This window comes from Nipponia nippon, unplaced genomic scaffold (assembly GCF_047370975.1).
Source record: "Nipponia nippon isolate SJK-2023a ecotype South Korea unplaced genomic scaffold, ASM4737097v1 scaffold_1, whole genome shotgun sequence".
Classification (NCBI taxonomy): Eukaryota; Metazoa; Chordata; class Aves; order Pelecaniformes; family Threskiornithidae; genus Nipponia; species Nipponia nippon.
The window spans coordinates 65933772-65954922 of NW_028262290.1; the positions used below are offsets into that span (position 1 = coordinate 65933772).

A 21151-nucleotide genomic window follows, 5' to 3' on the forward strand; every position below is an offset into this window, starting at 1 on the left:
ATGCACTGCTGATATTGAGAAATAACCATGGGCTTCAGATGCAAATTAGTTGCTTTCCTCATGTTTAAAGGGGCTTGCTTGAACTTACAAACCAATTAGACGTTCTGAGTGACATTCTGAGACGGTCTGAGCAACCTGAGTGACATTCCAAGGTATTTCATAGAATCATAGAATACCAGGTTGGAAGGGACCTCAAGGATCATCTGGTCCAACCTTTCTAGCACAATCTAGATGAGATGGCCCAGCACCATGTCCAGCTGAGTCTTAAACGCATTCAACGTAGCGGAGTCGACCACTTCCCTGGGGAGATTATTCCAGTGATTGACTGTTCTCATGGTGAAAAATTTACCTCTCGTGTCCAATCGGAACCTCCCTGGGAGTAACTTGTACCCGTTACCCCTTGTCCTCACCATGTGACTCCTTGTAAAAAGGGAGTCTCTATCTTCTTTGTAGCTCCCCTTTAAGTACTGGTACATAATGATGAGATCACCTCTAAGCCTTCTTTTCTCAAAGCTGAACAAACCCAGCTCTCTCAGCCTATCCTCGTATGGCAGGCTTCCCAGACCCTTGGCCATCTTGGTGGTCCTTCTCTGGACCCCCTCCAGCCTGTCCACACCTTTTTTGTATAACGGGGACCAGAACTGTACACCGTATTCCAGGTGTGGCCTGACAAGCGCTGAGTAGAGTGGGATAATGACGACTTTATCTCTGCTGGTGATGCCCATTTTGATGCAACCCAGCATCCTATTGGCCTTCTTGGCCACAGCAGCACACTGTTCACTCATGCTGAGCTTCCTGTCCACCAGGACCCCCAGGTCCCTTTCCACAGAGCTGCCCTCTAGCCAGGTGGATTACAGTCTGAGCTGCACTCCTGGATTATGCTTTCCCAGGTGCAAGACCTTACACTTGTCTTTGTTAAACTTCATAAGGTTCATGTTAGCCCACTCTTCCAGCCTATCCAGATCTTCCTGCAGGGTGGCTCTCCCTTCCAGAGTGTCTGCTTCCCCCCTCAATTTGGTGTCATCTGCAAACTTCATCAGGCTACATTTGATCCCATTATCCAGATCATTTATGAAGATATTGAATAGCGTTGGGCCCAGTATCGATCTCTGGGGGACCCGACTTGTGACGGGTTGCCAGTTTGAAAAAGAGCTATTTACCACCACCCTTTGGGTGCGGCCCGTCAGCCAATTCCTCACCCTCTGCACAGACCACTTTTCCGGACCATAATGCATCAGTTTCTCCAGGAGGAGGCCGTGGGGAACCGTATTGAAAGCCTTGGAGAAGTCCAAGTAGACAATGTCGACCGCTCGCCCCATGTCAACCGAGCAGGTCACTTTATTGCAGAAAGCCACCAGATTTGTCAGGCATGATCTGCCCTTGGTGAAGCCGTGTTGGCTTTTCCCAATCACGTGCTTCATTTGACTCGTGATAGCCCCCAGGAGGATCCATTTCATAACTTTCCCGGGTATTGAAGTAAGACTGATGGGCCTGTAATTACCTGGATCCTCCCTTCAGCCCTTCTTGTAGACAGGGGTGACATTTGCCTTCCTCCAGTCCTCTGGGACATCCCCCGATCTCCACGACTTCTCAAAGATTACAGAGAGTGGCCCCCCAATGACATCAGCCAGCTCTCTCAACACCCTCAGGTGGATGGCGTCAAGGCCCATCGATTTGTAGGGGTCAAGCTCCTGTAATAATTCACATACTAACTCCTTCTTCACTGATGGTGGGTCTATGTTTGGATCATCCTGGATTTTCGTTCCCAATGTTCCCAATTTCTAACTAAATTAATTATCATTTGCTGTGAAAATGAATTGCAAAGAGTAATGTTTGGTAGATGTAGTCTGAGCACCGGTTTTTCCCCTGCTGTTTTAAAAAATTATAGCCTTCAAAAGTAAAACAGGTTGTATTGATTAGGTAAAAAGATGTTTCAGACACAACTCTTGTAGTGCAACTTTATAATAAAAGCCTAAAATGTGATGAGAAGTAGCGATCCAGTCATAGGTGTCATAGTATCAAAATTAACATGGATAATTTTTTTTTTTCTCTCCATTAATTACAGAGCCTGTACAATTTTTTGGCCCAGCCAAATGCCCTTGTTCATCTGGATCTATCCAACACGGAGTGTGCGCTAGATATGGTAAAGATGTTTTTTGTGGAGATTCAAATACCAGCGAAACATTCCCCACCTTCTATTCCTAGGTACTTTTCTGGGTTAATATAAAGTAAAATCAATCATCTTTGTTTTAAACCAGGTGTGTGGAGCGCTCCTTCGTGGATGTCTTCAGCATCTAGCTGTCCTTAGCCTCTCTAGGACTCTCTTTTCTCACAGGTACAGTTTAAATGTAATTACTCTCAACTCCTGCAATATTTTGTTTTATAATTTCTTGCTCTCATGTTGCACCTTTCTTTTGAAGAAGAAATCTAAGACGTTCTTATGAAGTCTTAGAAGTCTTAGTTCTCTGTGAAATAGGTATTATTTATTCCAAGCAAAATACTTTCTTTCCCTTTCCACTCTTTGCTAGATGGCTGTAAAATAAGCTACCTTGTCTAATACGTTTTTTGTGATAGTGATGCAGCACAAAGTCTGTGTATATATCTTTTGTCTCTAAGAGGCATAACATCAGGCTTTGAAGTCTGACCGACTTGACTCCTCTTTAAATTTGGTTTTTAAAGTTCGTACTTTTCATGATTTGATGATGGTTACAAATGCGTTTTTTTCCCTTTTTTTGTCTTTTTCTGGGAGGAAGTCCCTCTGAAAGTCTTTGAGACTGAATGTTGACTTTGTAGACTACTTGCATTGTAGCAAATATTAACGTTAGCTTCCCTTTTCTTCAAATGAGTGTCTTGAGTCCATATCAGAGATGATACCTAATCGGGGGTAAGCTGCTCCACCACTGAGTAATTATTTCTAGTGGTGAAAAGGCAATTTCAGGGTTTTGGTAATGTCCTGTTTGATGTTCTACTCATAAGATATAAGTATGTTCACTATTAACCCGACCTAAATGATCATTCTTTGTAGTTCACCAAACAGAAGCTAGATCGTAATGTCTCCTGTGCAGCAGTGCAATGCTGAGGATTGTTTGTTGAATCAACATTTTGATGACATTATATTTCTAAGCTAATTGAGAGCCACTGATTACAGAGCAAATTAAACATGTAAAAGATCATTACAATTCTGATGGCTTGCATTCACTATTTATTGGGATGAGGAGTGTCTAGATGCTACTTCTTAATGAATGCGTTTACTTACAGAAAAGGAAAAGAAGTCCCTCCCTCGTTCAAACAGTTTTTCAGCAGCTCACTTGCTTTGATGCAGATCAATCTTTCGGGAACTAAACTCCCTCCTGAGCCTCTAAAGTAAGAATTTCATTTCATTTTCTCCTGTTGCCTAAAACCTAGTTTGCATTGTTATTATGTGAATGCCTCATATTAAAAATGAAGGGGAAAGGATTTTGCTATTTTTTTTCCCATTGTGCATTATTGATATTGCAAGAGTGATTTTCATAATGATCACACATTGAAGAAATGTTGTATCCATCTCATGGTTGAGGCTATTAATCATATTTTGTTCTGTGGGAATGTCACAGCTGTTTAGCTTCCATCAACATTTTTTTGTGATATATTTCTTACTTTGTGGCTTACGAACAAAACTGCTTCACAGTAAAATGGGATTATGTACTTGTGTGAGTGCTACTCCTTCAAGGCTGCGATGTTGCAACAGCCGTTGTGAAACTGAACCTGTTGCAATGCTGAGGAGGAGAGAGCTGTTACACAGAGCTATGCCCTCCTTTTAGGGGGAGAGACGATGGCAGCAACTTCTAGGAATGCTAAGTGTAATACAGCTCTTTGCTATATGTCACCCACCTGGTGGCTAACAGGTTGTGGTGATGTGAACTGGGCACTTCCATTGTCCACCCAACACTGGAGAGAAACTCCTCTTACAGCCTCATGCAGGCTGAGGGAAATTGTATAGCACTGTGTCACCCTTCCTGTGGCCGGTGCAGTTGTGAACTGTGTTGAACTTTCCAGACATAAAATTTAAAGGTATGTTTTAAAGTCAAGATAGGTCTAGATAGATAGATCTAATCTACATAAGGTCATTCTGTGATTCTAGCAGAATCTTTGTGTTTATTGGGCTAAATTAAAGAAAGGGCTCTTTCCAGAGTATCAGCTTGCTAGCTAATATGCATTAAAACATACATAACCCTCTCCAGAGTAGATGTCCAGACATGTGCACTAACTATTTTGGGGAACTCGCCTCCAAAATCCTAATCTAGACACAGATATAGATATATACGTGTATGCACATATACTTGTGTGATTGGGAGCCTGCCTCCTGAGGGAGAACAGGGAAGGGAAGTGGGCAGTAGCTCAGCAAGTAAGTAGCTAATGAATGGGAGTTGATGGCAAAATCAGAGATGTGGGATATGAAGAGTAGTTAGTGAGCACCGGATGGAAAGCTTTTGATACGATCTAGGGAAGGCTAAGGGAGAGAAAAGTGGCAAGCGCCACACAGGAAAGAGTAGTGTACATTGTTTGGGGATATTGTTCCTTAATGCCATTTGACATTGGAGAGGACAGTACAATACGATGCTTAAGTAAGGTGCACTGAATTGAAATCAATATTCAACTGCAGGAGCCTATCATTTTAGCTCTGATCTTTCAGTCTGTTCTGTGTGATGCTCTTGGTTGCTGTCCTGCTTGCTTAGACTTTGCTAAGAGTAGGAAGGTATATGGTACTGACGTGTTTTCAAACAGAAGGTGATTATTGAGAAACACATTGGTTGATTCTGATTAATTTAGGGCTATTGATTCTGTGGTGGAGGGCAGCAGGGAGCTATGTTTAATGAAGCAAGAAGAATGGAGGCTGTATGTGACTAATACACAAGACAATCTTATCAGTGCTACAGGAAAAAAATAATGCTGTGAAACATTGAATACATCTACACAGATTAGGAAAGGCGAGAACCCCCAAACACTATGGTTCATATTTAGCTCTTCTCCTTGGCATGTTGAGTATCTCCTGGGGTGTGAGAGTTCTGGCAGGTGAGTGCTCTATGGTTGTCTGTGCTCATGGAAGATGTTATTGTATTAATTTATCCCAAATACTTGTGACCCCTTGATCTGCCAGCTGTGCAGCAAATGAGATCTTCCTAGTTGTTTTCAGCCAAAGTGATCTGTATTAGCAGAGACCTACTCTGTTGATAATGTTTAAGCTAATCTGGCTCAATTTGCCTGAATTGGGTTAGAGAGAGTTACTCGCATGACTGGTGTTGGTGGAAGTAAAGAGGCAGTGATGGGTAGCATAGGACGAGCTGAGAGCAGTAACCTCTTTCGCCAGCACAGACAGCTCTAGAAGGGAGCATCTGTCCAAAGTCCAGCTGGACACGGGTCGTCTCAGAGTGTCCATGCTACTCTCAGCTGGCTGGCATTTTGGCATGGGTTCTTTTGTTTTGTTCTGATGGCAGTGTTCACCTCTTAATATTTTTTGGTAGTTTCCTTGATGTGTTTTTTCCCTCACCTGAGTTTTTTCTTCAGTCTCAGCTGAGCGTATTTCACAACAGTACAGAGAACTACAGTCTGCAGTACACCTTGCTTTCCCTCTCAAACTCTGTATGGCTTGACTAATACACTTGAAAAGCGTCCTGTGGAAGTTAATCTGGTGTTAAAAGGACTGAGGATGTGCTATATCCTGGGGCAGCTGCTTAGCCTTTTGGTCTTAACTGTAAGAAATTACAAAACTTCTACAGAACAATCAAGATTATAGGATTTGTTAAAGACAAGAAGATGGAAACACCTTTTTTCAGACAGACTTATTTGTCATTGCCAAGATTGCAGTAGCACATGAGGGATGATTTCTAGAAGGAAAAATAAAAACTATATAGTGTACGGTAATAGTACTTCTCTGGCATCTTTGATCAGTGCATGTCAAAAAGCTTTTGACAACGTGGGCCTTGGAACTGCTATGACAAAGGAGAAGTTACTAGTTTGTGTCCGTGAACCAGAGGTCACAGGGTTGGATGTGTGATTCAAGATCAAGCCTGCCTACAGAAAAAAATATAGGTAAAATGCAGATACCTGACACCCTGAGTCCCAAATTCCCCTCATTGTTATTTGATTTCTTTCTTATCAAGTTCCTTTAGATCAACAGTTGTGGTATGTTTAATCGCATATGCTAACTCAATGAGTTTAAAGATACTGGTTAATCAGTGTACTCGGGGACGGAGGTGAACTTGCTTGTACAGTGATGGACCTGTTAATAAAGTCAAGCCTTTCAGAGAAGAGGTTTGCTAATAAAGCTGTACTGCGAGGATGCCACATAGTGGGTGGGGAAAGGGTGCTTTTAGTTCTTGTACATAGTTAATATAGTTAATGTTCCATCACAGCTCGCTCTTCCCCCGCCCCCCCCCCCCTTTTTTTAAACTGAGTGAAGCAGTTTATACTCTCTTTTCCTTGTTTAAGTGTATGCTGGCATTTTTCTTCATTTACAGACATTGCCAAAAGTTGTATTTTGATCTGTCAGTGCTATAACAAGACAAGTTTCTGATACGCTTCTCATGCAAATGCTAGTTACAAGGCCAATTCTTGCATTCTGCATATACCACAGTTGACGAGACCTTTCCATGTATTGCCATGTGTTTGATTTAAACATAGTGGCTAAGTATAATTATAATATGTCTGCCTTCAGTGCCTTTGAATGCTGGTGATTTTTCATGACAAAGAAATGAAAAATCATGAGATTTTCTTAGGATGAGTTTATAGGAAGGAGGTTAGGAAAAAAGCCAACCCTTTTTTCTTCCTGTGAAGAGAGTACATTTGAAGTAGCACTGTGCCTCTTTTTTAATCTGCATTTTTTAATGCTTGCACTGTACTTTTTAGGTTACCTCAAAATGTTTAGGAAGTTCTTTGCAAAGTTATCATCAGCCAGACTAACTTTGAATAAAAGCATGTTTGGGAAGGATATATAGACAAGGATCATCTACAAATTTGTAAAAACTGTTGCAGAGCTTTCACATTTTTTTCAAAGTCTGCATATTAATAGCTTAAGAAGTAAATAAGCACAAGATATTTGCCTTTGTTAACAGTGAAGGTCTGATTAACATTTATACCTGCAGGACAGATATAAATAGGTTTAAATGAAAACTTTCCCGAGGCGCACACATTTTAAATATGGCTTTTACACACGACTTGCATAACAAGTGTATCGGCAAATGGCTCAGCAGAATGGATTGTTTTTTATCTCCATGCATCAGTAGTTTGGATTCTGTTAGCTTGCTTTTGGCTGAAGTGAAGTTCGGGGAGGAAGTCCTTCTGTTTCTCTGTTCAGTTACTAATTCAAAGCAGCATTTATTCTAAAGACACGAGAAGGTATACACAGATTGTGTTTGCTCCTTCTCTAAGACACACTGTTGTGCTTTCTGATTTGACGGTATTAATACAAATGTGATATTAACGCTAACTTTTATATGTGGAAACAAACTTCTGTAAGCCTTTAAAGGTGGATTTAGGAAAATCATGATCAGTCGTTGCTACACTTCTCTGCCATTCTACCTAAAGGCAAAGGATAGCATTGTCTGGGAATATCACTTTGAAATCCGTAAATATTTATTGGGTTGCAGAAGTGGAGAATCGTGTGATACTTGAACACGATCCAGCGTTTGAGTGTTACAGGCACTGTGCCTGGCTGAAACGGCTGGCTGCACTGCATCTTGCATATATCAAAAACCCCATTTTTTCCTGAATTTTGTACAACAGAACACTCCTTTTGCAATCATTTGATGCTCTTTCAAAGCAAATGTTGAAGAAAATTCGTCTCTGATGAATGTTGATGCAGCATTAGCTTTACGGTTTCTTTATTAGCCTTGTATCCCTGCAGTTTTTGAAGCTGCTGGAGTGTTCTAAGTGTGGCAGGTTTGTGCTGCCATTGTCATTTAAGAAATAACTGCTCAGCTGGTGTGGTTTTGTTTTGAAATGGTTCTTCGCATTAAAGTTGTATTAACCTGTGATCACTTAGATGATGATGATGATGTAAAGCTGCCTTTTTTTTTTTCTTTTTTAAATGGTTCTAAAATTGATCTTTTTCAGAGCGCTTTTATTAGGCCTGGCTTGCAATCACAATCTGAAGGAGGTGTCTTTAGATCTCAGTAGCTGTGAGGTAAGGATTATTTATCAGGATGTGTTCAAAAGATGCAATGATGTGGCATTAGAGTTCCCGTGAAATCCACTGGGTGAGATATTTTTCCTCTGTAGTCAAAAGCTGTGGGAAAGGTAGAACTCAGAGAAGCAGCTATGGTAAAAGTCAGCTGCTGTGTGTTACAGCATCGTCCTAAATAATGAACATGGAGGTTCAAAGCACCTGCAGCACCTGATTGGCAAAACCCTCCTTGCAGTGTAGCTGTTCTAGATACTGAGCCAGCGAGCTGTTTGCTGCTTGGCAGCTCCTGCTCCCTGGTGCTGTGACTACACAGGACCCTGCAGCAGGACTTTCCAAGGGGCCCGAATTGGAATGGGTCACAGGAAGCTGCACGCCCTGAAGGCATGTCTGTGGTTTGATTGTCTTCCTTCAAAACCAGGGACATGTTTCCTCTTCTGCAGGTCTGCTTTTTAACCTTGGGAGAAATTCTGCTTTCCTAATCAATTAATCAATTCAGGCCAAGAGGGAACTTTGGTAAAAATTGATTGAAGCATGCCATTAACTTAAGAGGCACTGTGCAAATGGCTTTAAATATCTCAAGAATAAATAAAACCATTTATCTTCCCTCTTGCTTCTCTGTGCTTTGCTGTGCACTTTGTTTCTCAGGATTGTCCATACTCTTGCAGCACGATACCTGCGTGGCTACAACTTACGACAAAAGATCAGCCAAGACCCTGGGGAGCCAGTGAGGCAAAGTTACATAGAGAACTGTGTGGGCTTTTCCCAAAAACAACACGAACCAGCTTTGGCTCAGGCCTTCTGTAGCTGAGCGGCCACCTTTCACTTTTTAAGCTGCAAAGAAAGCCTCTCACTTGTTAGGCAGATCTTTCCAAGTCCATTACCTGAGTATTAACTGTTCTGGAAGTGCTTTTCAAATGCAATGGTTTCCCTTTAAGTAGAAGGCATGCAATTTTGATGAACATGTTGAGGTGCAGTAATCCTTGCCTTAGGTTTGTGGTGGATTGCTTTTGGAATGTGCACAGATTTACTTATGAAGAAAAAAAAAATCATTGTGAATGCATTTCATAGTTTCTTTTGATATTTTATACTTTTTAAAAAATGGTATTACTTTGAAGAGCATTACATGTAAATTCCAAATAGAAAGCTTTCAAGTCAAGTACACATGCTTCTGACTTCTGAGTAGAGAGATCAGACGGATGATAATTTTTCTTTCAGATGGAGGAAGGAAAAGGGAGGAGTAATTAAAGTAACAAAAATTAAGTCCTGTAATCATAACCTTAAAAGAATAAATCAATAAAACACAAACATCAGTAATGAGAGTATAAATTAGCACGTAAATCAACAAAGGCTGACAGAAGTGAAAACATAAGCCTTTCATTAAATAACCTCCAGGATGGGATATGGAGGAGCCCTTCGAAGTGCGATTGGCACAGTTGGACACCAAAGCACAAGTGTTATGGCCGACTCTCATGACAGAAAGGAATGAATTGTGCCCAACTCGTGGTGTTTCGTTCCCGTGGCTGGTCCCTCCAAACTGACAGCACTTCCTTAGATCCTTCCCTTAACATTTTTTCACATCACTGAGCTTTATTCATTCTCATGTGCTTTGGAAAGAAGAAGTTATGCTTCCACCAGCAGGGGAGTTGATGTGGCAGGAGCTGGGAGTACTCTCAGTGGGCCCAGCGGGCCCACTGCCCCTCTGTGAGCTGGGCGAGCTGGTCAAGGTAATCTGTACCCAGACACAGAGCCCTGGGAAGCTCGGAGCCGGTGACCTGCACTACTCCCAGTTCCTGCAAGCACATGCTGTTAGGAGGCTATTAAGCTGATGCTTCAGCTTGGCCCTCCTCTTTCCTACATCAGGCAAGCTGTACTCAACTATGGAAGGATACATCTCTCTGTTCCTTCCCTCTCCCACCACTTTTCATTTGCTCCCATAATTTTCTGGTATATTAACTCCAAGCTTAATCATTTTATATTGCTTGTTTGTTTGTTTTTTATTATTTTTACTATGAAAATTACATTTTTATTTCTACCTGCTTAGCACTGATGTATTTCACTCTTTTCCCTTCTGCTTCCCTTAGCTTGGTCACTGTGTAAGTACCCTCCATGCTTTACCTTAATTGTTAAATCAGTAATCAGCTTTGTTTGCCCTTCCCATATTGGTAACTCATAGCTTTGAACATGCTTGGCGTTTTTAATTGTTGAAGGGTTGTTCTTCATTTTCTGAACAAGAGCTTATTTTTGTGGTCTCAGAAGTATGTCATGTAGGAGATGTTGCAGAGGGTTTGTTTTGGGGTTTTTTTCAGTATCACAGTCCACGTTGACGAATAGCCCTTCAATTAATCTCTGCTTTTTTTATACATATTATTTTAATACAGTTGCAATAAATTTTGATCCTAAAAGTCAAGTTGTTATCGTCACCCTCAGATTAAATAGATAACACCATTTGTGCACATGAAATATTTCTGTGTTTAAGATTTTGAATATAGAGTTATTGGTACAAGATTGAAAGCTGCTGCTGAAAAATTGTCCGCTTCAACCCTCAAAGTATATATAGCATAAGCATTTGGATTCTATTCTGAGTATAATTTTAGTGTATAGAACTTCGACCATACCAACAACCAATGCAAGACCGCATATAATCTGCCAGTTCCAGAGCATCTGCAATAATAGATGTGACACTGCAAAATGGTTGTCTTGCGGTGGGCCACGCTGAGAGAGCAGCACAGAGCAAAACTGAATGATTTTGGCATTCATACAGCAAATACTAAAAATGCTCTTCCAAAAATAAAGTTGAGTTAAAATTGCACCACTTCTGGCCCAAATACAGACTTTAATCTGACCACTTCTTGAGAGAATAGGGTGAAGGATGGGTAGCCTTCGTTTTATGCGGAAAAGTGCGTTACGTTCTGTATCTCTTACACTTCCAGATGTGACTTACGGTTTAGATGTTGTCGTTGACCACCACTGTTCTTTACATGCTCAGGCCAAGTTGTTGAGCTGCTTGTTAACCAATCACATATCTCAAACTTTCTAAAAAGTGCCAAATCAAGTCCTTATTGAAAAATACTTTTGAAGGCATTTGCCATTCTGTAATTATAGCATGGATAAAAGAGACTATTCACAGAAATATCAGCAGGTTGATTCAGGATATTTAGTCAAGTAAGTCGACTAAGTAAAATATTACTCCTTTTTTATGCACAGGAGGTGAAAAGGCTATTTCACGTTTGAAAAAGCTTTCTGGTTTTTTGAAGCAAGGAAAGTGAAAACAGAAAATGCAAAAATAGAATTTTTGTAGAACTTTTCCCCTCTTTTCCTTAAGTCTTTTTCTGGGGGATGTTCATAAAGTGAAATGCACTTAATATAGTTTGTGTAGCTGTAAGCAGTAAGAAAATGCTTTTGCTTCTTTGGAAAAAAATATGTTGCATTGTTTAATTCAGTAGCATTAGTAAATAAGTGTGTAAGTTTTAATAACTTTGATTCTTAATTTGATGTTTCCTCCTAGGCCATTTCATTGGTTTTTTTCATTAAATCCTGACATTTCTTTTATATTTGTTTAATATTTCAGATTCATAATATCATAATTGATACTTTCCAGCTAGACATTTTTGTTATTGTTGCTGTTTTTTCTGGTTTATGCCTATTTTTAATTTAAGGATAAGGTAAATTACTGATTTCTCTTGTTTATGGTCTTTTGTGGCCATTGTACAATTGCATTATTTAAATTTTCTTTTCAGTGACAGGGAAACAATTTTTTTTTGTTTTAAATTTGCTACTCATCTTTGATCTGGGCACCCTAACATTGTGCTAAGAGCTGAAAGCAGATGCTCAGGATAGGCCTTAACTGTAGTGGAGTTCAGGGGTGACAGTGTTGCAGGCTTACAGGCTGGGCTAAGTTTATTTTTTTTTTCCTCACTGGATGTTGGAAATGTTCTGGTCCTTTCACGCAGAGAACCCGCACCGAAGTCCTGCAGTCACTGCCTGGCACAAAAGTGCTAAAGGATTCATTGTGTCGGCCACCATTTAAATCTTCCCTGATTTAACTGCTGAGCAGTAGTTTTAAGAGAAAGGAAAGAGTCCCTTTTCTCATTTATATGCAAATAGTGAGGACGAAGGATGAGAATAGTAAGACTGTGTGCGTAGGTTGTCATGTTGATGTCTGTAACTTTTTCTGTTGCTGTTGTTTTCGCTGCTGGTAGTGCCTTCTGTATTCACAAAGCTCCTACCACTGTTTGCTGTGTGATCTTGAAACCATAACTAGTTTGCAAAAATGAATGATGTTTTGTCTCTAGTTAAGATCGGGAGGTGCACAAGTCTTGGAAGGATGCATAGCAGAAATACACAATATCACCAGCCTAGATATTTCAGACAATGGTAAGTACACAGAACAGGAATGGAGGGTCACGCAAGTCCAGAGTCTGGGAAATACTTTTTCTTCCAGTTCCCAGTGTAATCAAGGATGGGCACTCTTGCTTTATGATTATTGACTGTATTGGTTATGGAAATGTTTCAGACCAAGAACTCTTATTGCTATAGAGTATATAAGAAATGTTTATAGACTAACTGTACCCTCAGAAGTTTATGTTGTTTGAGATAAATGTAACACAGCAGAATAAATTGATGGCAGCAAGCATCATATTAGATATAGAGGAAAGTGAGTTTAAGTACAAGTGGATGAGAAGCTAAACGAGAAATGAAAGTGTAGTGAAAGAAGAAAGGCAAAGACCAGATACAGAATGAAGCTGAGGTCCTGATACTGAAGAAACAAGAGAGGGAAATTTGGAGCAAACGGTCAACCAGCTTCAGGTCAGAGAAGGCCTGTTTGAGTCTTTGGAAAAGTCGTGGACTATTGCTGCTTTGGAGGCTCTGTGCATCCTAGCTGGGAATACCAGCTGGCTTCTCATCTTGCAAACTCAAATTGTAGATGTATGAAATGGAAGAATTCACCTGCTGTGTTTGCCCCTCAGACAGCCAAATGCAGAAGTATTTCAGAAAAAGATTCCCAGTACAGCTGAATGCCCAAGAAATGAGGGATGGATTGGCAAGTGGAAAGCTTTGGTTGCTACTGGCTCAGCCCAATTATGTAAACAGATTGATTGCTATAAATATAGATAGATATTTGACATCTGAATTGTCCTGTGGATCTGGATGCTAAGTCATTGTAACCTAACTAGTGGCCTCTTCAAATACACCACTAATTTGGGAATACAATACTACAGCAAGTTGTTTTTCTTATTCAGGAGTAGAGCAAAATTTGGCTTGTTTTTCGCGTCATTTTATTCATAGCCTGTTATGTTGGCCTTTTTGCACTTGAAGGCATTGAGACCTTGTTGGTACACAGCTCTACTAAGACTAAACAGTGGTTAGCATGGTCTCAGAATTCTCAAAGGAACTTTAAACTCTGCCTGACAATGCGAAGAACTGACCTTGGGTGGTTGGACTACAGATAAAGGACTATGTTTCTCTTCTGTGTTTTTGAGAGGTGCCTTCAATGGCTGATTAGGATGGAGATTTAAAGGGCTCGTTTTAGAGAAAGCATTTATTCTCATAGAAAAACAGATGCAAAAAAAGAGAAAAAGATTTAAAAATAGAAGAATGCAAGTTTTTCTAGAGCTCTTGGAAATTAATGCACTGATATAGTTACTTGAATGAATATAGCATTACTAATTTGACCCTGTCTGGGTCTTTTGCGAAAATGTGTTTTAATTCTTAATCTAATCTGATTCTTTACAGGCCTAGAATCTGACCTCTCAACCCTTGTAGTCTGGCTTAGTAAAAACCGATCGATAAGACACTTGGCGTTAGGCAAAAACTTTAACAACATGAAATCCAAGTAAGGCTTTTCTTTCTTTTAAATACCAAGAGAATGGATGAGGAGAAGCTGCTGATTTCATCATCTTCCTAACTTTTCTTCCCTCAGAAATCTCACTCCAGTACTTGATAATTTAGTTCAGATGATTCAAGACGAGGATTCAGTGAGTATCTTTCTGCCTACTATCATCATGTGTATTTGTACCCTCACAGCCTATTTCTGGTAATTTTCTTCACTGTGTTAATTTGCTGCACAAGATTTGATCATGATCCTGCACAGACACATCCAACATTTTGGTGTTTATTTTTTCAAAGAGCAATTTAGATTATGTTCGGCATGTAGGTAAATGTTTCTTAGGATAGTCTTAGGATCTGTGCTTGTTGAAAAATATTCATTCTAAATAGTTGGATGTGCTTAACCTAGATGCTTTAGGTCTAAATTATAGAGCCCTGTAGGCACAAGTTTTCAAGACTTTTATGTCTTATGTAATAGGAAATTACAATGGTAGTGTTCTCTGGGTGGTGATACTCCTTCAATAACGCACTTTTTATTTTTCATTTTTTTAATTAATAGCGTGCACTATTTCCTGATAAGCTGTTCTTGGGTATTAGCATTTCTTTTGCTTGACAAAATGCAGAATCACGGCAGTGATCTCCCAGAACTCCTTTCGCCTTCAAAAGATGCAAATAAACTGTTCACTATGCTGTTCTTTACTTCTCCTAGTACATTAATCGCAGGACCAATTTCATAAAACCCTTTCAGAGTGCCTTGCTGGGATCCTTGCCCACTTTCTTCATTTCCACCCTCTTTCCTGATTCTGAAAGACTTTTGTGGTTGGGTTTGTGTTCTTGCCTTCCTTGGCCATCCTAGTTTTGGCTATAAGGGAATCTTAAAATGCTCTGTTACTCTCATGCTTGTCAATCTTTATTCATCTCAGTCCTTTCTTTCTCCTTCATTCCCCATACAAGTAACAAGCAAGCTCTGCTTTCCTCATTCTCCAGAAATAGCTGACTGTAGACTTCAGTTGTCTGAACACCTGCTATTCCTGTTTTCTTTACTGTCTTACCTCCAAGTTCACGGTCTCCACTCTAACCGCTCTCGTATTTTCTCCTCCTACCTGTGTCTGCACCCTGCAATTCAGTGGAGCAGTTTTCACCAGGGTTTCTGACGTCTCCTTGCATACCAGGTCATTAGACCCCTATTCTGTGCTTATCTTTTCTTACTGCTCAGTTGTATTTGAAGTGATTTGTTAAACTAGTCCTCTCTCCTCCCTGTGTCCTCTTAATTGGGATTAGTGGTACTGTTTTTTTTCTTGATTCTTTGCCTACCTCCTCACCTTATTCTTTAAAACATGGGATGTCAGCGTGACACAGTGAAGTGCTGCATCTGGATACCAGAGCTGGTTCTAACTGAGTTAGCACCTGTAATGAAAGCAGTAAGTCCTTATTTGCACAATTCAGATGGAGCATCGTGCTAAGAAGCGTATTGGTAGATCTCTGTATTACTTCTTGTGCCAAACTAGCCTTTTCATTTTGTGGTGTGTGACCACCTCCTCCTACTGTGTCTCTAAAGGGAATGGTGCAGGGCTGTCTTCCCCTTTTCTCCTCTTCCTTCCTGTTGATGCCGTACTGAGGGGTGATACAATTTCATCAGATAGCACCTGCTTCTTCTCTTCGGACATTTGTCTCTGTCCTACTCTGTATCTCATGCTTCATCTTTCACAGCTATCCTGAAGACTGCTATGTCAAACCAGATTAATCACAAGCAGGTGTAATTTAGTATTTTTTTTCTCAATTTCCTTCATCCCTTTGCTCTATTGCAGGTGAACATTTCTTCCCACTCGGGCCATATCCTACAACACCTCTTCAACACTCTCTGCGCGTCATTTCAGTATCCAAACCGTCTTCTCAAACATACTATTAGTTCTTTTTTCTACTTGTATGACTACCCTGTTCATATTATCTGTTCACAAGGATAAAAGTTCCAACTTTCACCTTATTGTCCCTATTAAGTGTTACAACCTTATCTTTCCTGGCTTCTGTTTTTGAAGCTTCCAGGACAGAGAAAATGTAGCTGCTAGATTTTGGATGTATCATTCTCACAGCTCCCCCTCCCTTGCATCATCAGCTTCAACTTCTTGTGCTCCTTTTCAGCCCGTAAGCAATGTCAGCTGTCGTTCCACTTTTGCCTTTGCCACAATCCTGTGGTCAGATGTGCTCCTGTAATTCTTACTCACCGTGTCTTTCCTGAGCTATAACCTACAGAACACGCTCTGTAGTCTCATCCTGTTTTCAAACAGTGTTACAATGAAGTAATCCACCAAAAAGTTATTTTAAAATAACTCTGTCTCCTTCATGTCATGCATTAACCTTTGGGATACAGCATGTGATCCTGTTGGTGTTAAACTGGCTGTTCTCTCCCATGTTCTTTCCTCTTATTAATCCTCTTCAGTGAAGGAATCTTGTTTGGTTGTGTTTCATCAGGTGCTAAAATCAATCTGAAGCATCTCCTAGCAGCTAAAGAGTTGAGGACGTAGACTCTGTAGCACCATGGGAAAAGCATGTGTTGCAGATAGCTGGATGGTCCTCACTCCACCTTGAGATAGTACAATGCTTTGAAAATTATTTTATGTTTCTAATTATTTTGGTTTGGTTTTGAATCCTAAATGGGGTGGTCCTTCTTCTGCCATTATGATGCATTTACTGCCACAGGACATTAAAAGAAAGGGTGGAATTGGAGAGACCAGGGTATGATGTTGCCCAGAGCATACTGCTTGAGCAGTATTGCCTGCAGGCTGGTGCAGTTTGGGGACCGTGCATTATCTGCGTGGAAAGCTGAAGCAAGAGGCTTTAATCTAAAATAGTCATCTGCCAAATGCTTCTTCATGTATTTATACACACTTTAAATAGATCTGTTGCTGTGTTAATATGAGTCATAAGTAAAATGATTTAAACAATCAATAGTTTAGTTTTATGACTGTAAAAATACAGCTAAACGCAAATGTAATTCTACACAATTGAAAAGCAGTAGTAGTAACCTAAACAGCAAAATTTCCCAAGTGTTTAATATAGACAAGAATGTAATATTGAGATTTGGTTTTTGGCTTTGTTTTGGTTTGGTTTTTTTCTCTTTTTAAGTAGATGCTGTACTGTGCAGGCTATAATAACGTATTCTTATTAGTATTGCAGGAAGCGTCTGAAGCTGTATGCTTACTGTGCCATTTCTTTTCTTCTTGCAAAAATAGATGTTACACTGCAGGTACAGTGTGCCATTCCTCAGAGTGGTAGTCAGTCCTGTGTAGGTGCAGAGAATTACGACAGCACTGAATATCTTTTAGTTCTTAGTTCAGTGTTTGTTGCAGAATTGGCCTTTTGAGGGTTTTTACAGCATTTTTGTTTGTAGGAGAATAAATTTAGCTTGATTTAATTCTTGAATGTTTTCCAGCAGGAGTATGACAAGATCAGTGAATACAATCATACGATTTCTAATTCTGTTCTTTACTTTAAGAATTCCTCTTCCTTAATAAGATTGCGTTAAGACATCATCACTGTATTGGCAAAGTATCTGTTTTCTGCAGCAGGGATGCTGAAGTGGTTGTCAGACTTCTGTTTTCTCAATATCCAGCTAAAACTACTAAGTTGTTAAAAGCAGTAAATGTTTGTAGGCTATGTAGAGTATTGCCCCTGTTTGTGGGGGATTTGGTTTTGCTGGGGTTTTTTGTTGTTGGTTGGTTGGTTTTTTTAATGTAATGGTCAGATAATTCAATGAATATTTAGCAGCCTGTATGTTTAATCCTACAGAGGTACATTCTGATTGTAGTTTGCATTCAGGGCACCAGGTAAGTCCAGAGGTTTTTGCTTCTTGCTCATTGCATAAATGATAAGGGTAGCTGTGCAAGAAAACTAGCAGTTCATCCACTTCAAAGACACTGCTAATATAGCAGGTGTTTACTGTGCTGTAGGCATAGCTTGTACGTGGTCGCAACGATGTATAGGTGTCAATCCTTGCAGAACACAGTGCAGAAGCGTTTTCAGTCATATACTGTTTTGTCAGAGTATTGGAATGCAAGAGGTGAGAAATCCTTTCCTGGGAGGATATCTGGTGTTTAGAAAAATTGGTATGTGGGAGGGAGCACTTCCAGCTAAGTTACTTGAATGACCCTTTCTAAAGTGACACATGAGAAACAGAAGAAACTTCACTTTCACAAGTTTATTGGCGATTTCTGTCCGAGTGCTGCGCGATGCTGCTTTTCTATGAATCTGTCGCAGGAGGTCTTCTCAAACTTGCGCCAAGAGCTCTAAATGCCATTCTGATGCAATGCTAATATTCTTCAGGGTACATAATGTAATAAAACGGGGAAACGCAGACAGATTAAGGGCATTAACATAGCAATGTAATAACTTCCATTTAAAATAAAACCAGCATGTGGCTTGTGTTACTGTTAGACTTTTTAATTACAAACCTGCTGTGCCTCCAAATTTTTATGCATTTCCTCATTTATAAGTGCATTTCTTATTGTTGCAAGCTTTTTGGTTATCACTGTAATCCAGTGGTTTCTGGAGGCTAGAGTCCCAACGTATAGCAGGTACCATGCAAGCATCTTAGACCCTGGAAGCTGTGCATAGTTCAGCTGGTTTATTTATATTAATCTAAGCTTTAAGCATCTAATGTAGGTGCTGTGGTTCATCTTCACAAGGTTTAGATTTTCCCATACTGGCTATTTGGAGATTTTAGGCTCCTAAAATTTATCCTCCAACACATGCCTAAGTGACAATACATTCCTCTGTATGAACTCACGCTTGAGCAAGGGAAGTGTTTTGTGGAGTTCTCATACATCAGCAAAGACAAATTTCAATTTTAGCAGCTGTAATACCTCTGCAAGGCATGGCGATGGATGGACTGTAGTTCTTGAACTCCTGCCGTTGAGTGTTGGGACACTGAGAATGGAGGGAATGCAGGCATTTTAAAAATAATTTTTCTTAAGGCTTAGAGTGTGACTTGCAGGAGCCCAGTAAAGTAGTTTCAGCTTAACATAGTGTATTAAAAAAAAAAAAAATTACAAAAAGATATTGCAGTCACAGGTGTCAGAACACCACTGTGAATAATATCCATTGACTCACTCATTTTAATAGATACTCTTCTTACTGTTTTTAATTTCAGACCTGCTACAGTTTTCTGTCTCTTTCCTCCCCAATGTCCATGCCCTTAGTTGAAGGAGCAGATATGCAAAATCACTCCTAAAGTTGAAGTAACAGTCATAAAACAGTTTAAAGGAATTGTTTTTGTTTTAACAGTGTCTCAGATCCTAATTTGCCCTTGGATAAAGCTCTCAATCTGAGGGAGTGGAGGGGAGTGCTAGATTTTTTTCTTTCTCACTGACAGGGAAGCATGCTGGTTAAGCAAAACCCACTGGACACTAGAGGTTGTCTTGCGAAGCTGGTTGTTGCTATCTTGCCTCTTTTCAGGTTCCTGCTGTATTCTTTACTTAATAGGACAGAGGAAACTAGAGGCACTATCACTTAAAAATGGGGTTTTTTTCAAGGTGTTGCAACTTGGGGGGGGGGGGGTGTGTGTCTGTGTGTGTGTGTCTGTGTGTGTGTGTGTCTGTGTCTGTGTGTGTGTCACCTGTGCTGGAAGTTGTTGGCTCCCAGTTTATCACCTGTTGTAGGATCTGCAGCAAACACAGAAATAACTCTTGGATGCTTACTGCTGTCTCCAAGAGTTTGGAGAACTTGTATTTTCTTTTGGCTGGTGTTTGAAGAACGAGTGCATTATCAGTTGCTGTTATCAGTGCCTTTTCTGTGCTCCACAGCCTCTGCAGTCATTGTCCCTCGCAGATTCCAAGCTGAAGACTGAGGTCACCATCATTATTAATGCCTTGGGCAGCAATACTTCTCTTACAAAAGTGGATATTAGTGGAAATGCTATGGGAGATATGGGAGCAAAGATGCTGGCAAAAGCCCTACAGATAAACACCAAGCTCAGGTAAGGGAAACATAGTTGCAGCAAAAGATAGAATGGCTTAATAATACTGAAGTTGTTGGCTTATTCTCAAGATGTTTCTCTTTAGAACCCTTCTAGGTACAGCCACTTTATAGTGTCTCCATTTGGAAACATTCTCATTCTTTTTTCTTAAAAAAACAAACAAACAAACAAACAAACAAGAGAAGAAAATTGTCTCTGCAAAAACATTTCCATAACTGAAACTGGAGAAAATTACATTTTCTAAATTTAAACAGAAAGACCTCTTGTTGGAACAAGAGAGCTCTAAATTTCCTAGAGTCATAGAAAAAAAAAAAACAACTTGTTATAGAGCTCTGGATCTCATCTAATCCAATGTCCTTCTTAAAGCAGGGCCAACTTTAAAGCTGTACGAGGCTGCTCAGGGCCTTGTCCAGGCAGGTTTTGAAGATCTCCAAGCACAGGGATTCCACAGTGTCTCTGGGAACCCTGTTCTGGTGCTTAGCCACTCGCTTCTGTTCTGCTTTCACTTTTCTGCTGCAGGCTTTCCCAGCAGAGAAAATTCTGGTACTTGGTTGGGAAACTAAAGTAAATTATTCTTTGTCTTCTGGAGTATCAGTTTGTAGGAGAACTAAGAGCATGTGGAATTCAGAATGGGTAGCAGCATGGACCATCCCTCCTTCCCCTCTCCCCTGCCTACAGCGCTGACAGACCTTGGCATCTCTTCTCTGCAACTTCATCTGCTTGACAACTTCACTGCTTTTTAGCACATGTCTGGCACTGATGGCTTGAGAGTATCACTTTTTCTCTGTCCAGCATGTGATTAGCAAACAGTAAAACCTTCAATCAGCATGAATCTGGATGGGGACCTCTAAATATGTTGCCATCATCAGGAAAGCTAATCCTCACTCCTCCTTTTGTCAGACTGTGCAGATGAACCTTCCTCAGTGCATTGTCTGTGTGAAGAGACCACTTTGTGCCTGGTCTCCAAGCGTTTGTTCCCTGGAGGATAAGAAATTCCCCAGAACGGTCCTGGCTGTTTTGTTCAGAAGCAAGGATCCTGATCTTTGCATTGCTATGCCCAAACTGAATATTGAAAATATCAAGAAAACACTGGAGAGGTGGCTTAGGTTTATTGAACGTATTAACCTGAAATGACCACAGTACCTGAAGAAATAAAGTCTTGATGGCTTTCAGGATGGCAGACTGAAATGTTC

At 40.3% G+C, this 21151-nt stretch overlaps 1 protein-coding gene across 6 annotated transcripts in view; it reads left to right on the forward strand.

The window, feature by feature from the left end:
* The window catches only part of CARMIL1 (capping protein regulator and myosin 1 linker 1), a 200952-nt gene that overhangs the window by 114460 nt on the left and 65341 nt on the right, over positions 1 to 21151 (forward strand). For all 6 annotated transcript variants that reach the window (XM_087758183.1, XM_087758147.1, XM_087758164.1 and 3 more), the window contains exons 14-21: positions 2066 to 2143; positions 2259 to 2335; positions 3259 to 3363; positions 8092 to 8161; positions 12454 to 12535; positions 13895 to 13994; positions 14082 to 14136; positions 19786 to 19958. In XM_087758183.1, the coding sequence (XP_087614309.1) occupies positions 2066 to 2143; positions 2259 to 2335; positions 3259 to 3363; positions 8092 to 8161; positions 12454 to 12535; positions 13895 to 13994; positions 14082 to 14136; positions 19786 to 19958 (740 nt within the window). The remainder of the gene's footprint in view (positions 1 to 2065; positions 2144 to 2258; positions 2336 to 3258; positions 3364 to 8091; positions 8162 to 12453; positions 12536 to 13894; positions 13995 to 14081; positions 14137 to 19785; positions 19959 to 21151) is intronic.